The 19,016-nt window shown below is 46.2% G+C and overlaps 2 protein-coding genes across 4 annotated transcripts; one reads left to right on the top strand and one right to left on the bottom strand.

Annotated features, from left to right (window-relative positions):
• Positions 1 to 1,208: 1,208 nt before the first annotated feature.
• Positions 1,209 to 9,089, bottom strand: EXOSC1 (exosome component 1). The gene is made up of 8 exons (XM_043984558.1): positions 8,823 to 9,089; positions 8,582 to 8,697; positions 8,297 to 8,371; positions 4,787 to 4,875; positions 3,842 to 3,875; positions 2,299 to 2,349; positions 1,899 to 1,983; positions 1,209 to 1,640 (listed from the first exon to the last, which is right to left on the bottom strand). The coding sequence occupies exons 1-8, from the start codon at positions 8,899 to 8,901 to the stop codon at positions 1,534 to 1,536; spliced, it is 636 nt and encodes a 211-aa protein (XP_043840493.1). The 5' UTR covers positions 8,902 to 9,089; the 3' UTR covers positions 1,209 to 1,533.
• On the top strand, positions 9,083 to 18,974 carry ZDHHC16 (zinc finger DHHC-type palmitoyltransferase 16). Of its 3 annotated transcripts, XM_043984552.1 has the most exons (11): positions 9,083 to 9,214; positions 12,762 to 13,010; positions 13,228 to 13,422; positions 13,601 to 13,689; positions 13,883 to 13,911; positions 14,646 to 14,779; positions 14,924 to 14,971; positions 15,904 to 15,989; positions 17,410 to 17,533; positions 17,669 to 17,739; positions 18,333 to 18,974. In XM_043984552.1, the coding sequence occupies exons 2-11, from the start codon at positions 12,768 to 12,770 to the stop codon at positions 18,445 to 18,447; spliced, it is 1,134 nt and encodes a 377-aa protein (XP_043840487.1). In that variant the 5' UTR covers positions 9,083 to 9,214; positions 12,762 to 12,767; the 3' UTR covers positions 18,448 to 18,974. The 3 variants fall into 3 exon arrangements, with proteins under 3 accessions (XP_043840487.1, XP_043840488.1, XP_043840489.1); XM_043984553.1 differs by lacking the exon at positions 14,924 to 14,971; XM_043984554.1 differs by lacking the exon at positions 17,669 to 17,739.
• Positions 18,975 to 19,016: the final 42 nt, after the last annotated feature.

The raw sequence follows: 19,016 nt of genomic DNA, 5'->3' as shown, positions 1-19,016 counted from the left end.
ATCCAGCTCTTGCTGGAAAAGTCAGTGATGGGAGAGGCCGCCCATTCTATTTTGGGACAACTTTGATAGTTAGAAAGTTTTACCTTAGTTTGAGACTAAATCTGTCAACTAGTACCCTTTGTTCATTGTTTTGTTCTCTGAGGCCAAGTACAGAATGTAATCCTTCCACAATGTAGTCGTTAAAATACATTCTAGAGTATAAGCAGGCCATTGATAGATTAGTTACTGCTCAGTTTAACAAGGCCAAACACACGTTTCATGCATGTTGTTTAGGTGTTTCACCCCTAGACAACATGGTACAGTGGAGAAGCACTGGCCCAAGAGAGTAAGTGCCTACTATATGCCAGGCACTGTGCGAGCACTGTACCGTAGATACGAAGAAAGGTAAAAGACACTTCTGTTTGGGGAAACGGCGTGCAGACAACTGTATCTCCTACAAACAAGGTGATACACAGGATAAATTTGAAATGATTAGAGATAGGTTGGAAAGGTTTCTTTTAGGAGCTAGGATGCATGGGAAAGTAGATGAAGTGTTGAGAGGTAAGAGTCTTCTATTGGAGGAATAGAAAAGAAGCCGAGGTCACTGGACTGAAGAGCATTTGGAGGCTTGGAAACACTGGACAGATGTCAGGTTGGGGTGGAGAGGTAGGAAAAAGGTTACAAAAGGTGTTGGATACCCAATAGGGTTTTCTATTTGCTCTGCAGGTGACTGCAAGGGAGCCAGAGGTGATACGGTGAGACCTGTGATTGAGGAAAATGGCTTTAACAGCTAGGTGCAGGACAGACGGAGCCAGTTTACCAGTGAAATAAAGTTAGTTGCCTCTCCACAGGGCAGTCCAATGCCACCAAACCTCAGATGTGATGCATGGAACAAGCCACAACTTTGAGAATTATGCTATGAAACAATATGAATGGAGGTATCATTTTCATGGCATCTAGAAAAAGGATTAGAAAGTAAGAAACTTGTGTTCGTATAGTACTATCCATTCCCATGTCACAATCTTTATTCAGGAAAGCCCTACTTGTCAGTAGGACTACTACAATAGTCTTCTAATGGTTTTCCTTGACTTTATTTTCTTTCCATTGTAACTGAATTTGTTATCCACTGCTTCAAAAACTGTAAATGACTCCCTGTTTTCTACTAAATAAATCCCAACTCCTCAGCTGGACACTGAAAGGCTTCTAGGACTCCTGGGATCAGAAAAGTCTTTTAGTAAAAAATGCTTTATTTGTCTAAAGGAAAACAAATAAGCCACATTTACAGCACTATCAGAGGAGTAGGGAAGGAACGGGAAACCATTTTGTTGGCTACTTCCAACATCACACAATTTTTTGTTGGCATCTCAAAGGGGAAAAAGTTCATCTGTGGGATTTGTGGTGAAAGGTTCATAGCAATAATCGTCCATATACAGTGGAAGCTTCAGGCAGTTATTTCCAAATATGATTTTTGGTAAGCTCAAGGTCTTTTTGTTTTGATCATTTGTGGACAGTAGGAAACAAGATGTCCCCAATATGGGGAAATGATGTAGCTACCTATGTCTGCAGGAACTCAGGCTGTACTCGAGCTACTTTGCGGAATTCTTTGGTGTGTGTTCTAGGGCACTGCATCTCACACCAGCTGATGGGCACCATCTGGACACCTGCAGGAGAAAAGTTCTGAGTCAATCACGGCATCTTCATGCTACTTATTCCAGTATCTCACCATTCCAGTGAATGGCTCTTATACCCCTACATTAACAGCAGGATTTACCACAACTTCAAAAACAGCTACCCCAGTGCCATATGCTAGATAATTCAAAAGGCAGATGAGAGAAAAGAAAACATTTTTGTCCTAAACCTCTGCACCAAGAGGGAGAAACAGGCACGGCTTTTAGTGGGATGAAGCAGCTCTGATTCACCTGATTCACTGTGGGCCACCACCACTCCCAGCTCATTTTCTGCAGTTGTCAGTAGGTAGTTGGACTGTGCATCACCTAGGGAAATCTAGTCATATGCGTTTGGTTAAGGAAAAGATGTCAAGCCAAAAAGCCTTTTCCACTCAGTGGGGAAAATGCTTCTCTCTCTCTTTTTATCTTTGGTGAGGCAATTGGGGTTAAGTGACTTGCCCAGGGTCACACAACTAGTGTCAAGTATCTGAGGCCACATTTGAACCCGGGTCCTCCTGAATCCAGGGCTGGTGCTCTATCCACTGCACCACCTAGCTGCCCCAAATGCTTCCCTCTTTTGCCACTTAGACTCTCCTAACTACAACTCCTCTTTCCTTTATAAAACATTGATGTGTACAGGAATAAAGGATACCACTTTAGCCAGCACAATGTCACCTGGGCGGAAACTTTTATATATTTCAACCTGCAAGGAAAGAAATAATTAACAACTTATTAAGCACCTAACATATGTTGGATGTGGTTCTAGGACTACAAAGATAAAAATAACAGCCCTTGCCCTAGACTGCTTAGATTCTCGGGGAGGAAGGACATACACATCTATATACAAAATATATATATATATATAAAATGAACATAAGGTAATTTTTGGCAGAAGGCACTAGCAACTGTGGATATCAGGAAAGGCTTCACGTAGTAAGCCAAACATAGCCATTTATCCTATGGGCAACAGGGAACCAATGAAGATTACTGAATAGGGGAATAACATGGTCAGACTTGGCATTTAGGAAACTCATCTGAATAGAGGGTAAGAGTGTGTGTGTGTGTGTGTGTGTGTGTGTGTGTGTGTGTGTGTGTGCGTTAAAGGCAAGGACTGAAGGCTGTGTGAGTAGGAAACAGGGCAAAGTAAGAGATGCTGTAGGGGTATAAAAGGCAAAGTCTGGCCATGTACAGTGAGGACAAGTAAGGAGTCCAAGAGAATGCTGAGGCTGTGAATGTGAAGCTGGCTGACCTGTGAGCAGGTGCTTCTAGCACAGTACAGATCCAACAGACACTGTTCACTGAAATGAATGGAGCGCTTCTTTGTATAGATTTTCCTGATTCCCAGAGACAGCAGGTACCATATAAAGTTAGCAAATGGATCTATTTGCTTTGCTTTGGAATTAACTATTTAATGTGAATCCTGCTTATTCTCACCCAGAGGGTAGAAGTCACATTTTACACATCTTAATCCCTTTTACTCTTTTTTTTTTTTTTGGTGGGGCAATGAGGGTTAAGTGACTTACCCAGGGTCACACAGCTAGTAAGTGTCAAGTGTCTAAGACTGGATTTGAAATCAGGTCCTCCTGAATCCAGGGCCGGTGCTTTACTATACCACCTAGCTGCCCCAATCCCTTTCACTTTTTTTTTTTTTGGTGAGGCAATTGGGGTTAAGTGACTTGCCCAGGGTCACACATCAAGTAGGTGTTAAGTGTCTGAGGCTGGATTTGAGCTCAGGTCCTCCTGACTCCAGGGCCGGTGCTCTATCCACTGCACTATCCCCTTTTATTCTCCGCCCCCCCCCCCCCCATCCCTTTTACTCTTAAAGGAACAAAGTATATGTTTAAAAATTTGCAGTGTTTAGCCTCCTGGGCCTTAGGATTCTGACTTAGCTAAAAGCTCCCATATCTGGCTTAGAGTCAGAACCCATAGTTAAGTTTGCAGAAATGTTAGTAAATATTCTAGAAAGATGAATCCAAATGAGAAGACAGTGCAAACTGCTCCTCTCTGGTCAATAAACAAAACATTCACAGGGAGAAAAGGACTTGGGGGGCAGTGTGGGAAGAGGGGAAGCCATTACAGTAGCAAAAAGATGACAACTTTAATATCACCATGGGGCTCTTTCATTCCTCCAATATGGTCTTTGAAATTAGTTATGACAATAGGAACTTTGAGATTTCCTCTCTGTAAGTCATTACCTTGTCTTTTTCAGTAGCTCGAACATCTTCCTTCCTACAAGGAAATAATAATAATAATAATAGAAATAATCATTCTTCAAGAGAAGCAACTACTTGTTTTCTAGAGCGTTGGCTGGGGAAGAGCCAGAGAAGCTGCAGGAGTTGGGATGAGTCATATTTGTTATTTAACTGCCACCCAGAGGCACAAGATGGAAACACACCCCAAGGTTTACACCTTGGGATAAGATCTACCAGAAGCCCACATAGAATAGCCAGCATTGTTCCCAGGACTGGGTCTGGGGAGAAGGAAGTTTCAGGACAGCTTATACATGGGAAGATATAAGGAAATTTATCAGCTGCTCCAGGAATGAGCTGCTAGACAATGAGTGAAGAGCTATACAGAATACTAGGATGGAAGAGACATCCAGAGATCAAACTGCCTCCATGAAAAATGATTTTTGTCTCCTTTTCAATGGGAAACTGAGGAAAACAACCCTACCCAATAACTTGTTCATTTTAAATAAACATTAGGGCTGGCCTATTACAGCTGTAGTTACATGTAATCTTTTTTTTTTTTTTTTTGGTGAGGCAATTGGGGTTAGTAAGCTAGTAAGTGTCAAGTGTCTGAGGCTGGATTTGAACTCAGGTCCTCCTGAATCCAGGGCCAGTGCTCTATCCACTGTGCCACCTAGCTGCCCCTACATGTGATCTTTAAGGGAAAAAGTGCCCTAACACATTCAAAATCACCTCTGGTTGGGTACATATCATCCTGATGCTTGCCAAACACCTACTTAAGTCAAATTTACTACCCTGATCCAAACTTCCTCTGTGAAACAAAAGGGAGATCACAGAGAAAGGAAGACTGAGATGTGGAAAAGAAATATGGTGAATGGAGATCTGTAGTATTTTGTTTAAAATCCCAAACTATTTTGAGGCAAAAATAAAGGAAATTTAAAAGCTTCCTACCTGATAGTTCCTCTAAAGGAGTTCTTGAGTGGTGTGGATCCCACATATAAGATATGTACTTTGGCAAAGCGAGAATTAATGCTGGAGACCTGTGCCGTAGAGAAGAGAAGAGATGGATTAAAAATATTAGCAGCTGCCAGATAAAGAAATTCTGGTGATATATGGCAGAGTCCTAAACTAGGAATTAAGGGAAGTAGGTTCTACCTTTAGCTATCCTACTACTATGTGGGTTACTTGGGCAAGTCACTTAATCTGTTTCAGTTTTCCCATTAATAATTTGAGAAAAGTAATCTCGGCCCTTTCGATTTCAGAATATCAACTGAAATCATCTGAAAGCATGCTGAAAAGCATAAAGGCATTATTATACAAGTGTAGGGCATCCCAGCAAGCTTGGATCCTTGAACAATTGATCCATGGGCCTTTTGGGACCCCCTAAAGAATCGGGAATGTAGACTTAAAACTCTGAAATGCCGTATGCTATCTTTTCATTTGTAAAATGAAGACTGTGATACTTGCACTATCTCACTGAGTTCTTGTGAGCATTTGAATGAGAATGTATAGAACACATTTTATAAACTGCAAAATGTTATACATAGTATTCTGAAAGTCTTAGTGAAGTTTTAAGTTATTAAAACTTGGACACAGGAACCTTTTAAAGCTTAAAACTTCACTATGCCTTTTGGAACATGCTGTATAAAAGTGAATTACTACCACTGCTCTTCAGTCTAGGTAGGCAGAGCAAATGTAGTCAGAACAACTCGTGCTCTTTTTTTTTGGGGGGGGGGGCCCGCAGGGCAGTGAGGGTTAAGTGACTTGCCCAAGGTCACACAGCTAGTAAATGTCAAGTGTCTGAGGTTGGATTCAGGTCCTCCTTAATTCAGGGCCAGTGCTTTACCCACTGTACCACCTAGCTGCCCTGAATTGCTCTTCAGTTTAGCTCAACATTACTCTTCTGCTTTGGCTATTTATTAAGATACTTTACTTTTTTCTTTTCTTTTTTTTTTTTGGTGGGGCAAATGGGGGTTAAGTGACTTGCCCAGGGTCACACAGCTAGTGCCAAGTATCTGAGGTTGGATTTGAACTCAGGTCCTCCTGAATCCAGTGCCTGTGCTTTATCCACTGCTCCACCTAGCTGCCCCGATACTTAACTTTCCTCTAGCCTTCAACTTAGAGAAGCTTTAGTGACACAGGATTAATTTATATGTCCTTTTTTCTTTTTTTGTTTAGCATCTTGTTTTCCCCCAATTAAATGTAAAAAACCCCCAAAATTTGAACATCCATTTAAAAAATTTTGTGTTCCAAATTCTCTCCCTTCCTCCCTCCCCACCCCACTTTGAGAAGGCAAGCAATTCTTATCATATTAGTCATGTTGTGAAAGAAAATATAAACAAAAAAAATTTAAGGAAAATAAATTTTAAAAAATTATGCTTCAGTCTGTATTCAGACACCATCAGTTCTTTCTCTGTGGATGAAAAGCATTTTTCATCATAAGCCCTTCAGAGTTATCTTGGATCATATATAGTCATGTGAAACATTTCCATATTAGTCATATTGTAAAAGAAAACAGACAAAAAAAACTCCAGGAAAATAAAGTAAAAAAAAAATGCTGGGGGCAGTTCTGGTGGATAAAGTTCTGGTCCTGGATTCAGGAGTACCTAAGTTCAAATCTGGCCTCAGGCACTTGACACTTACTAGCTGTGTGACCCTGGTCAAGTCACTTAACCCTCACTGCCCTGCAAAAAAAAAAAAAAAAAAGCACTTCAATCTGTATTCAGACACCATCAGTTCTTTCTCTGGGGATGGATAACATTTTCCATCCTAAGTTCTTCAGAGTTGTCTTTGTGTAATTTATTTATTTTTTTTAAGTGAGGCAACTGGGGTTAAGTGACTTGCCCAGGGTCACACAGCCAGTAAGTGTTAAGTGTCTGAGGCCAGATTTGAACTCAGGTACTCCTGAATCCAGGGCCGGTGCTCTATGTACTGTGCCACCTAGGTACTCTCAAGTACCAGCCAGATGTGATTAGAATCTAGTCAACTACTAATCCAGTCAAATCAGCCAGTAATATACTCAGGTGGACTCCTGAGTATCTGCCAAATCTCATCTATCACATTCCATTATCTTGACATCTTGGATCACTTTATTGTGGAGAAGAGCTAAGGCATTCACAGCTGATCATCTTACAATATTGCTGTTACTTTGTGCACAGTACATTTCACTTTGTATCAGCTCATGTAATGATTTTCTGGGTTTTTTGGAAACAACCCTGCTCATCATTTCTTATAGTACAACAGTATCCTATCATAATCACATACAACAATTTGTTCAGCCATTCTCCAATTGATGGGCATCCCCTCAATTTCCAATTCTTTGCCACCATAAAAGAGCTGCTATAAATATTTTTGGTACATATAGGTCCTTTTCCTTTTTTCTTTTTTCAAGCTCTTTTGGTATACAGACCTAGTAGTAGTACTTTTTTTTTCTTTTTGCAGGTCAATGAGGGTTGTGACTTGCCCAGGGTCACACAGCTACTAAGTGTCAAGTGTCTGAGGCCGGATTTGAACTCCTGAACCAGGGTAGATGCTTTATCCACTCGGCCACCTAGCTGCCCCCTAGTAGTGGTATTGCTAGGTCACAGAGTATGCATGGTTTTATAGTCATCTGGGTATAGTTCCAAATTGCTCTACAGAATGGCTGAATCAGTTCACAACTCTATCAACAATGTATTAATTATGGGGCAGCTAGGTGGCACAGTGGATAAAGCACTGGCTCTTGATTCAGGAAAACCTGAGTTCAAATCCCACCTCAGACACAACACTTACTAGCTGTGTGACCCTGGGCAAGTCATTTAACCCCAATTGCCTCACCAAAAAAACCCCCAATGTATTAATGTCTCATTTTCCTCATATCCCCTACAATATGTCATTTTCCTCAGCTGTCCTATTATCCAATTTAGTAGGCATTAGTAGTACCCCAGAATAGTTTTGATTTGCATCTTTCCAATCAATGGTGTATTAGAGTATTTTTTTCACCTGGCTATAGATAGCTTTCATTATTTCATCTGAAAACTGTTCATATCTTCTGATCATTTGTCAATTGAGGAATGGCTTCTATTTTTAATAAATTTGACCTCAGTTCTCTACATGTTTGAGAAATGAGGCCTTTATTGGACAAATTTGCTTTTAAATTCTTTTCTGTTACTACTGTTAACTGTATTTCCCTCCATTCTCTCCCCGCCCCTTCATATATTCGTCCTTCTCTTAAAAGTGCTAGAAGCTCTGAATAGTAAGAATTCTTGCTTTCTGTCTCTAAAGCATGAACCTCCAGCTTTTAGAGTTCAGAACGGGGAATCCTTACTGAGTAGGAAAACAAGTTCCCTGTAAGCGGTTTTTTATACTTAAAAAAGGCAACACAATGACACAAACGTCAGAACTGCCGATCCCTGTCCTGAACACTACTATCAGATGGGGATGGACGGAAAGCCCTGGACCTGGTGGCTGGCGGCCCCGTACCTTACAGGTTACGATCGTTCCCACATCTGGCAGCAACTGGGATTCGGTCTCTCTGGTCACTGACACCACCGGAAGCTGCGGAGGAGACAAAGGGTAGGTTCACGAGCTCTGCTCAGCACCAGCCGGGGGACCGAGGCTCTCGGGCCACAGGGAGGATTCAGTGGGGCTAAAGGCCACGGGCTCCACCTGGTGACTGGCCATGGGCAGGCAGGCTTTGGGGGTGCAAAGGCCTCCCGGGCTGCGCCCATCGCTAGAGGCCGGCGCCGGGGGCGCGGCTGGCCTCACCTCGCCGTTGTCGCTCGTCTTCACCAGGCAGCCGGAGAGCGAGGAGAAGATGTAGCCGTGCCGGGTATAGGTGCCGCTGCCGGGGCTGGCCTCCTCCAAGTTACACAGTCGCTCGCCTGCGGAAGACAAACGCAGTGTCCAATCTCTCCCATCCGGATCCCGGCCCACAGAGCCACCCGGACAACCGGGCCCTCCGCGGCAGCTCGAGGCTCCGGCCTCCCTTCCCTGCCGCCTCACTCACCTGGGACGCAGTACCTCAACGGCGGCGCCATAGCCACAACCTCCCAACAGCCATTGCGGGAGGCCGATGACCACTCCATTGGGCCTAAGTGACAGACCTACCAATTGGCGGGCCACCACGTGGCTTCTCCGGAGCCTCCTCAGTGACTTCCCTCTCTTCCTAAAACTTCAGCTCCCAGGGTGCCTCGGGAGAAGGAAAAAGGGGGCGGGGCGCCGGGCTTCCCACGCCTGCGCCGTAGGGGAGGCCGGGGTGGTAGCGGTCCTGGCGCCGCTGCCGGTGGGGGCTGGGGATGGTGGGTCTGGCTGATTGGGGCCGGGATCAGCTACGGCAGAGGCTGCTGTGACCCGTGCAGGCTTCGGGGTTCGACCGGGTTGTTGCCCGCCAAGCAGGAGGTAAAGGGGTCTCCGGGGTCTCAACCGCCTCCTCCACCTCTTTCCTTTCCTTCGGGATCTCGGGCCCCCGGCCGCGAGGGGCGTGGAAATACGGGGCGCGAGAAGGGTCAGGGAGCGCGCCTCTGCCCTCCCGCTCCTCGAGGTGGGGGCTTCGTCCTTACGGGATAGTTCCAAGTCCCTGGGAGGGGGAGTATGTGTAATAAGGTGGAGGGGCTTCTTTATTCTCCTTCCCCTCCCCCCGCCTTCCTGACTCTGATGGAAAGCGGCTTAATTGCACCTGCTTCCTTACCTGGCAGACGGGGTTGGCTGTAGCTGCCCAAGGGTGGGACGTGAACCTTCCGGCCCAGAGCTTGGTTAAATGTTGACTTGGCACGTCGTTGCCCCCCTCCCCCCCCCCCCCCGATTTGCTCTTGGACGCCCCTGCCTACCCGCGGGCCCCCAAGAAAGTTTTGCCTTTGGTCAGGGACCTTTCTGTTGTGCTGTCACCTCCAACCCCACTATTTGAAGGGAGAGCCCTGCATCCTTAGACACTTTAGCCAATGAATTATCCGTGGACCTTTGCATCCCCAAACATTTGTCTCTCTGGGGTGGTGGCTCTAGAAGGAACAGATGGGTGGATAACACTCCCGTCCTCCCTGCCCTTCCCCCTGTCCTAAATGGAAACCTCTCCAGCAAATGTAAAGACAGCGGGGACATTACATGGAGGATGGCAAGTTTAGGGACTGAGACGCGATTGTTCTGTGGGTAGAGATCAGAAACTGATTCAAGAGATAACTTCGTTGAGTTTACAATCCGTGAAGGAGGGCTTCTGGTCGTCCTGATATTAGAGGAATGGAGAGCTTTAGGGTTAGTGCTGTTTAAATTTATTTCCGTTAGGAAGGTCACCAATGCTTTTAAGAAAAGTTATTTTAAACAATATAGACCATTTGTTATTATCTGTACCTTTGAAAAGGAGCTGTAATGTATATAATCCACAATGAGATTTAAAGTTTTTGCTTAGTTTCAAAATGCAGGGGTTTTGTTTGTTTGCTTTTGAATATTCCTGCTTATTCTGGAAATTCACACTTGAAAGCAAATGACAATAGAGGCAAGCTTGTTAGTCAATGAGTATTTATTAAGCACTTATGTGCCAGGCTGTGATGGGCATACAGAGCAAAAACATTATTCCTGTCCTCAAGGATCTCACATTCTAATGCAGGATCTATGTAAGGTACCTACCAAGATCTAAACAGGGTAGATAGAAAGAAATATCAGAGGGAAGGCAGGAATTGGAGTAGGTGGACCAGAAAAGGCCTCCAACAGAAGATGGGATTTGAGCTGCATCTTGAAGGAGTTTCAAAGTTCCTACGTTTTCTATACTATTTTATTCCTGATTGCCCTGGTGTCAGGGAGTGGGGGAGCTTCTTGATCCATACTGCTGATGGGCAGCATCACTTCTGACTGCTTCAAGGTTCTGACCAGAGCAGTACCTCCTCTTCCCTCTCTCCTCTCCTCTCCTCTCTTCCTTCTCCCCTCTCCCCACCTCTCCTCTCTTCTCTCTCCTTTCCTCCCTTCTTCCTCACTTCATTGTCTGTCTTAAACTTTTCCTTGGGCAGGTGCAGGAATAGAAGATGGAATATTTGTGTTTAAAGGCTTTTCTTGGATGGGAGGAAGGGATGGTGATCCAGTTACTGAACTGAAACCGTGCCTAGATATGCAGTGACCTCCTCCAGTTTCTTTTGGGTTTCAGACTTCATACTAAATAAATAAATCAACAGGAGTTGAGAGCAAAGCAGCACCTTCCAGCCTCCCACATGACAAATCAGATAATCTGCTCTTCACTAATAGACAACTCTGTTCACAAAATTGGTGTAGGTATCCACAGAAGTCTAGTTACAAATATTGATTAGGCATCTTTCCTCCTTCCATTGCTATTTGTTATTGCACAGCCAGAGAGAAGGAAGACTTTTGAGGATATTAAAACATTTGGAGTGCTGGGGAGATAAGCTAAGAGGCAGGCCTGTGAGGGGCAATCACTGTAGAGAAGGCATTTCTGCTTGGGACAAAAGAGGAGGGGAGAGGATTGTTAGGTTAACTTGGAACTAGTGCAGGGAAGGACTAAGCTTCACAGGCCAGATTATGTTCTCAAGGACCCAAGCCTGAGTAACAGGACACAGGCAACCTTTAAATACATGGTATCCCCCATATATATCACTTCTAGGTTGGAAGTGGCATCATCTTACTACCCATAGTTTGGTGGTCTCAGCCTCTGAATAGGGAGACTAGAAGGTGTCAAAGTTCGAGTTACAGAAGAGGCAGGAGAAAGAATACAGGAACTGGAATCATAAGACCTGGACTTGAAGTTGGGCCATGCCACTTCCTGGCTGGATGATCTTGGGGCAGTCCCTTAACCTCTTTGAGTCTGTAAAATGGGGACAAGTGTATTTATTCTCCCTATGTTCTAGTGATGTTTTTTCCCCTTTTTTCGGGGGCAATGAGGATTAAGTTACTTGCCCAGGGTCACACAGCTAATAAGTGTCAAGTACCTGAGACTGAATTTGAACTCAGGTCCTCTTGAATTGAGGACCAGCCCTTTATCCACTGCGCCACCTAGCTGCTCTTCATAGTGATGTTTTGAAGATCAACGGAGAGGCCTCTTTGTAATCACGAAGTGCTGTATGAGTTATTTAACATCACATGATAGTTGGGACCAACTGAATGGGGAGATTGGAAGGTGCAAAGTTTGGGGATTTCATGCTGCCAGGCTGAGGTTGCTGAGCCTGTAATAGCAGTCCTGAAGATGAGAACTGATAGCTTTCTCCAGGGACAGATGGCATCAAAGATCTAGGAGCTGGACCTACTCCAGAAAGGTTTCACATCCTGATGTCTGGCTAGTTTTAGCTAAAAAGGGTTGGTCATCCAGGAGTGGAAAGCATTAGGAGTGGGGAAGGGGGGGGGTGGGTAGACAGGAGAGGCAGCTTCCTTGACAGCTCTGCCGTTGCTGCAGCCAACAGGCCTTGTCCTCTACTGTCCTTGCGGTGGTAAGGCACTTGAGTGGTTTGTTCTTGTTGTTTGTCCACCCTCTTGGTTCCTATTCTACAGAGAAATCCAGAGGAAGATTGTGCTTGGGGCTGGTAATTCTTTTCTGTCCCTCTTGATATAACAGCCAGACTTACAGCTTTCTTGTGTTAAGAGTAATGGAAAAAATGCTGGACTTGGATCTGGATTCAAATCCTAACTTAGATGTGATTCTAGTTAAGCTACTTTACCTTCAAGCCTGTTTCTTTAATTGGAAAGTAGGCAAAATAATATTTGTATCACTTACCTCAGAGTTGTCAAGAGTTTGCATTTGTAGTGCTAGTTGTTACAAATGTGAGTTGCTGTTGTGTTCATGTATTCAATTAAGTTTGATTCTCCAGACTTAAGCTGGGGACCTCTATCTTGCAGTGATTGGGATAGGTAAGTCATTAGAGGCAGGCCAAGCATGACCTAAGAAGGTCCTTATCTGTCGATTTGCCTGGTGAGACCCAGGAGTTTGGATGTTCATCTGCTATTTATCTTGCTGTAGGAGGCCATGCGAAGTCGTCGGTCCTTATTGCTGGGGCCAGCACGCCTATGCTTGCGTTTGCTTCTCCTCCTGGGCTACAGACGCCGATGCCCACCGTTACTTCGGAACCTTGTACTTCGTTGGCGCTATGGAAAAGTTTGTCTGCGTTCCCTACTCTACAACTCCTTTGGGGGCAGTGACACTGCCATTGACTCTGCTTTTGAGCCTGTGTATTGGATCGTTGACAATGTGATCCGCTGGTTTGGGGTGGTGAGTGTCGCCAGGATTCTGTGGTTTGGGGTTAGCATGACAAGATACTGTGACCGCTTGGGTGGAAGGATGGGGCTGGATGGATTGGCAGACTGTAAAAAAACCTTTACAAAACAAGGTTCTTTTTTTTTTCTTCCTCTTGTGCTATAAATGTGGGGCGCTCGCTATCTTTCCATACTCCAGTAGCAGCTGAGTGTTGACTTCCTGTCATTGGCAGGTCTTTGTGGCCCTGGTGATTGTGCTGACCAGCTCCATTGTGGCCATTGCCTACCTGTGTGTCTTGCCCCTGATCCTTCATACTTACTCAGTGCCCCGAATCTGCTGGCACTTTGTCTACAGTCACTGGAACCTCATCCTCATCGTCTTCCACTACTACCAGGCCATCACCACCCCTCCTGGATACCCACCCCAGGTAGGGCTCAGAGAAGGCACAGCAGGACACCAGGGCAAAGCTGATGGGACAGGAAACCTAGAATCCTAGCAAAGGGGCAGCATGGGTTGAGGACAGAACTCTTCAATAAGTCTCCATTGCCATTGATTTCCTTCAGTAACTAAAATCTGAGGCCCTGACTAGTTCTCTCCTAATACAGGCTAAGACAGACCTTGCTACTGTATCCATCTGCAAGAAGTGCATTTATCCCAAACCAGCACGGACACACCACTGCAGCATCTGTAACAGGTTGGCCTTCATCATCCTCTCTCCGTTTCCTTGGCTTGCTTTTGGCCTCGTTACTTGCCCTCTACCTAGAGTCAGACATGTTAGGGGCAAACTAATACAATTCCTAAAAATGTCAACCCTTGTTGAGCACAAGTGGGAGTAGCCTCTTTGTATTCTGCTCCGTAGTAATGCAAAGCCCTGTTCCTCCTTCCAGGTGTGTGCTGAAAATGGATCATCACTGCCGTATCCTTTGACCAAGGCTCCTTGAGTCCAGCCATGCCCAGCCAGACTGTTCCCTCCCTTATCTTCGCTATTTGGCCTCTTAAGCCACGGGAGCTTTCCCATCCTCCTTCCCACCTGCTACCAATGTATTTTAAAACACTTAGGAAAAAACACAGGGAAGACTAAATGATATTTTCTCAAGAAAATAGCCCTTTACTAGGACAAAAAACAGGCCTGGAGGCTTTGGGGAAATGTAGCCTCAACGGTTATCTCTGCAAAATATGATCTTTTAGGAGGAAAAGGGGCTTGGAAGCCAATTAAGTGATGATTTCCTTGAGAACAGAAATGAGCCCAGAAGTGGACAGGCTCTGTGGGAAGTTCAGCTAGAGAAAGGACTGAGATAAGGATGCTGTTCCCTTGCTTTGGCCCGCTTCCTTCTCTTCTGAGCACAGGTCATGCTCCCCATCACATTAAGGTGAATGGCAGGCACAGCTTGCCTTTCCTCAGGATCATAATTCCCAGCATGCCATAATGGCCTTAGGTGAAGAGTTGTCTCACCACCTAGCACATGGCTCCAGTAAACATTGTCATTGAGGGATTGGCCTTCAGGAGTCAGCTTCCTTGTTCTGGGTGTGACAAGTGCAGGCGTAGGGAGCTAAGGAGCATTATCCTCGGCTATTCCCAGTCGGCCCCTGGGCCCCAGGGGAACCTCTGAAGACTGCTGGCCAGCCTGTTCCTTAAGTCCTTGCTCCTAGCCTGGCTGAACAACTGTGTGGGCCACTACAACCACCGGTACTTCTTCTCCTTCTGCTTCTTCATGACCCTGGGCTGTGTCTACTGCAGCTTTGGCAGCTGGGATATGTTCCGAGAAGCTTATGCTGCCCTCGAGGTGAGCAGTGGGGACGGAGGGGTGTGGAAGAGCCTTAGGGCAGGTGACAGTGGCACAGGAGAGTTCGATCCCTCTGGAGCGGGGCTAGCAAAGCTCCCATCCGAAGCCAGAGAATATAACCAGAACTATTTTCCATCCCCATAGAAAATGAAACAGCTGGACAGGAACAAACTACAGGTGGCTGCCAATCAGGTGGGCCGTCCCACTTACTGCCTCCTGCTGCTCAGGCCTGGGGTCATAGGTCTGCAGAGGTAGCCCCGGCCTGGCTTGTTCTGGGGCCTCAGGGGGCTGTAGAATAGCGTGCTCTGGGGGGCTAGCTGCACTGGGCTCTGGTCCCTGGGAGCGGTGCCAGGCCTACACAAATAACTTAGATTGGTCTACTACTTTACTATCTTCAAACCCCTTTTCTGACTATCTGGTCCTATTACTTCTTCTTCAAACTGAAAAGGCTCTGCTTTGATGCTGGCCTGAGCAGCACGGAGTCGTCGTTGGTCTGTGTAATGGGGTTCCAGGGTCTGGAGACAGAAAACAGACTGGGGTCTTCTGGCTCTGGTCTGCACCTTCCCAAGGGAGGCTCCCCTCAGTAGTCTTTATCCCGAGCAGATCTCAAACTCCTCTGTGATCAGACCTCCCTAATCCTCATGCCTCATCCCAGTAAGAACCCTTTACGTTGTGTTTTATACTTTATAAAGTGCCTTCATCTCTACTGTTTCTTCCCTTTCCCCGCCCTAGTCAGCCAGGTAGGCTGGGGGTCTTACCACCTCTTGGAGATGTAGTTATGTAGTGTAATCACACTGGGGGAAAAAAGGGGGAGGGGGGCAGTGAGATAGCTTCCCCTGGAGCCTCATCTGTGTTGTCTAAACCTTACTGGCTGAGCCCAACTTTCCCCCCTGTGCTTTGCCGTCTTGTTCAGACCTGCTCTGGCCAGTGTTTTGTCCATGTGATGATGTTGCTGGGCTCTGTCCACCCATCTGGCTGCTTTCTTGACTCATCTCTAGCTTTATTTCTGTCTCTTTCTGGCCTAAAACCTGGACCAATGCCATGCCTGTGGGTGCTGGGGCCTTTGCTGGCAACAGCATAGGGCTAAGGGACAGACACTCAGGTTCTCTTGCTCTTTGTTTCAGACATATCACCAGACCCCACCACCCGCTTTCTCCTTCCGGGAAAGGATGACTCACAAAAGCCTGGTTTACCTATGGTTCTTGTGCAGGTAACTACCTCCACTATTCCCTGATAGGACACCTTGTTACTCAGGGAAGAGAATAAATAGAAATAAACCCATCCCTATTTGGTTCCCCTACAGACCCTGGGAGAAACTGCCCCACTTCTCTTGCCTCCGGACTCTTTAATTCTGTAAAGAGAAAAAACATGGCTAACGTGCCCAAACCCTTTCCATGTCTCTTAGCAGTCGTGCATCCTCACACTGTACTTATTGCTGTGAATAAACATGGATAAGTCATGTTCAGATAATGTGATTGCTTAAAGGAAAAAGAGCCAACTCCCTAAAGTTCATGTAGCCGACCTGTGCTACCCTCAGGAACAGGCTGATAAGAATCGAATTAGGAGGAGTTATCTGAGCCAGGTGAAATTCAGGGACTTTTATAACTAGAAGCAAGCCAAATGCCAGGCGCATCTTGAGGTCTAGGGGCCGACCACACCTCCTGTCCTTGCCCGGTTCCAAGAGAACACCATAGGCCCACAGAAGCCACATCAGACAAGGTACAGATAGTCTGGGCTGGCCAGAATTCAGCTTGAAAGCCAACAGTTTGAGTAGGAAGGGTCTTAGAACCCCTTTAGTCCGACCCTTCCCTGAAAAAGGAAATCTGCCTGTGTTCCAAGATGTCTGACAGTAGGGAACCTGGCTATCTTCAGAGCCCAGCCCACTCCGCTTAGAAACCGTAGGGAGCTTTTCCTGATTTGTATCAAGCTGAACCCTGCCTTCCTCCAGCTTCTTTCCATTGGTGCTAGTTTTGGCACCCGGGGCCAAGAAGTCTCATCCCTCTTCCACTTGGGCAGATGTGTAGCCACCAAGACTTCTCTCCTCCAGGCTAAAGAGGGCGCAGAAGCAGCATCAATGTGCACAAATAAAGGCACAAGACACTAGGATTTCACTGTGAATTCTCTAGAACTGTGGTATGGGAGTTAGATAGGAAAAACCAACATCTCCTCAGCACAGAAGGCTCTTGTTGTGTTGGTGCTCTGAACAACAAGTCCCCGGGGTCCAAGTGTGAGATGGACTTTAGATCCAGTTGCTCACTACCACTAGTCATTCAGCCAGGCCCGAGCCCCTTCTCACTGGAGGTTGGATGGTTCATAAGTAAACGTTTACCTGAACATTCCTGAGGATCTGGCACCCAGTGGAATTCATCAAGATCAGTGCTACCCATGTATTCCTCGATAAAGTGATGACCGTTGCCTTTTTCTTCTGGAGTGGGAGGTAGTTAATTGGTCCTTTTAAATCTCTTTCAATTATTAAGTTAGATTTAAATTAATAAAGAGTTGAAGTAGTGGGCGTGGGCTGAATTTTACCAGGAGGGGTTTCTCTTGCTACAGTGGGGCTCGGTCTTAATGTTTTAAGTGTTCTTTGTGAAACATTGCAAGGAACAGATGCCAGTGCTGTTTCCTCTTAGTTCTGTGGCACTGGCCTTGGGGGCTCTGACAGTGTGGCATGCTGTCCTCATCAGCCGTGGTGAGACCAGTATCGAAAGGCACATCAACAAGAAGGAGAGGCATCGTCTCTCCCTGAAGGGCAAAGTGAGTACAGGCCTGGGGAGGGGCCGCTAGCTGGTGAGACCAGTATTGGCCAACGCTCTGAGTCTAAAAGGGAAGAAGGGGTGGGGATTTCTGTAAAGGGGCCCCCTGGGCACACTTTTCCTTACTTGGCTACAGGTATTCAGGAATCCTTATAATTATGGCTGCTTAGACAACTGGAAGGTGTTCCTGGGTGTGAACACAAGAAGGTAAAGAGTGAAATGACCCCCATGGGGGGGGTGGGGGTGGAGGGAGGGACACCCTCTATTCACTGAGGTGTTGCCTGTTACTAGATGAGGGCTATTACTTAAAATTATTCTCTTGCCTTAGATAAAGGACATGTGGCTTCTTCCTAGGCTGCAGCAGCTCTTGAGAATGGTTATTAATAGGCCTACTAGACTGATAAGAGTAGATACCAGGCCTTGATTTAGACCCCTAGGCTCAGAAGCCAAGCAGGGCCCCCTTGGGGCAAAATAAAGGAAGTCACTGTTTCCCAACAAAAGTGCCTCCCCTTGTTGCTCTCTGTCCAGTCATCCTGTACACCAAGGACAGCCACTATGAGCACAGGGATCAGTTTTCTCTGTACTTTCTCCCCCTATTAATCCTTTCACTTTTATTTCTGCCCATGACTTATGTCACTAGTGACATTTCTGGGGATGGCTAGCTCCTCTGATGGCACTGAAGAGTTACTGATCCATGTTTTGGGACTGGGGAGGTATGGGAGCTTATACCCAGCGCTTGGAAACCCCACTGATGAAGGCCTGGAGCCCTTCCCAAGAACTGTTTTTGTCTTCTCTTGCAGACACTGGCTCACTCGTGTCCTCCTGCCTTCTAGTCATCTACCCTATGGGAATGGGATGACCTGGAACCCCCCTCCCTATGTGTCAACAGCCCCAGACTCTGTGCTAGCTGTGTGAGCTAGGTCATGGGTTCAGATGGCCTCCAGGCTGGTCCTACCTCCTCAATGGTCTTCAGGGGCTGGAGATCTCTTTCAACCCAGAACAAGGATTGGTTAGGGAGATCTTCTTTGGAACCATGAAGCAAAAGACGTCGTTGGGCCTGGTTTCCTGTACCACACAGAATTCTAGGGGCTCCACCTTTGGGCACCAGATGAGCAGTGTGACATGGAGAACTCCAGGGCTAAAGGCCCCTTCACTCAGGCTAACAGAAGTTCCAGTACCCATGGTGCCAGGATTGTAGGTGGGGGTAGAGCCTGTGCCTAAAACTAAGATTGTTACAGACCCAGTCTGGGTGACAGCATTGGTATTGTGTACCATCTCCCCTATCTGATGTGTGAGAAAAGAAGGGGGTAACAGCTTAAAGGTACAAGCAGACCCCTGGGCTCTTGGGGTGAAGGGCCCCCAGGGCTCTTACTGAGGTCACTGCCACTTTTCACACTCTGCTGACTGCAGAAATAAAGGTATTTCATTTTGTAAAGACTGAACTCGTTCCTGTACTTGCCCTTTGACCAGAACTGGAGCTCTAA

Source organism: Dromiciops gliroides, chromosome 2, assembly GCF_019393635.1.
Source record: "Dromiciops gliroides isolate mDroGli1 chromosome 2, mDroGli1.pri, whole genome shotgun sequence".
In the NCBI taxonomy this organism is placed as follows: Eukaryota; Metazoa; Chordata; class Mammalia; order Microbiotheria; family Microbiotheriidae; genus Dromiciops; species Dromiciops gliroides.
The sequence above is the reverse complement of the archived record's forward strand: the minus strand, read 5'-3'. Positions and strand labels throughout refer to the sequence as shown.

Coding starts and splice junctions, on each gene's coding strand:
- EXOSC1 (XM_043984558.1), bottom strand. CDS start 8,901: ATGGAGTGGTCATCGGCCTCCCGCAATGGCTGTTGGGAGGTTGTGGCT. Junction 3,876..4,786: donor TCCTTTAGAGGAACTATCAG/GTAGGAAGCTTT, acceptor ATTTCCTTGTAG/GAAGGAAGATGTTCGAGCTA. Junction 1,641..1,898: donor GGTGGCCCACAGTGAATCAG/GTGAATCAGAGC, acceptor TTTCTCCTGCAG/GTGTCCAGATGGTGCCCATC.
- ZDHHC16 (XM_043984552.1), top strand. CDS start 12,768: ATGCGAAGTCGTCGGTCCTTATTGCTGGGGCCAGCACGCCTATGCTTG. Junction 14,780..14,923: donor AAGCTTATGCTGCCCTCGAG/GTGAGCAGTGGG, acceptor CCATCCCCATAG/AAAATGAAACAGCTGGACAG. Junction 17,740..18,332: donor CTGGGTGTGAACACAAGAAG/GTAAAGAGTGAA, acceptor CTTCTCTTGCAG/ACACTGGCTCACTCGTGTCC.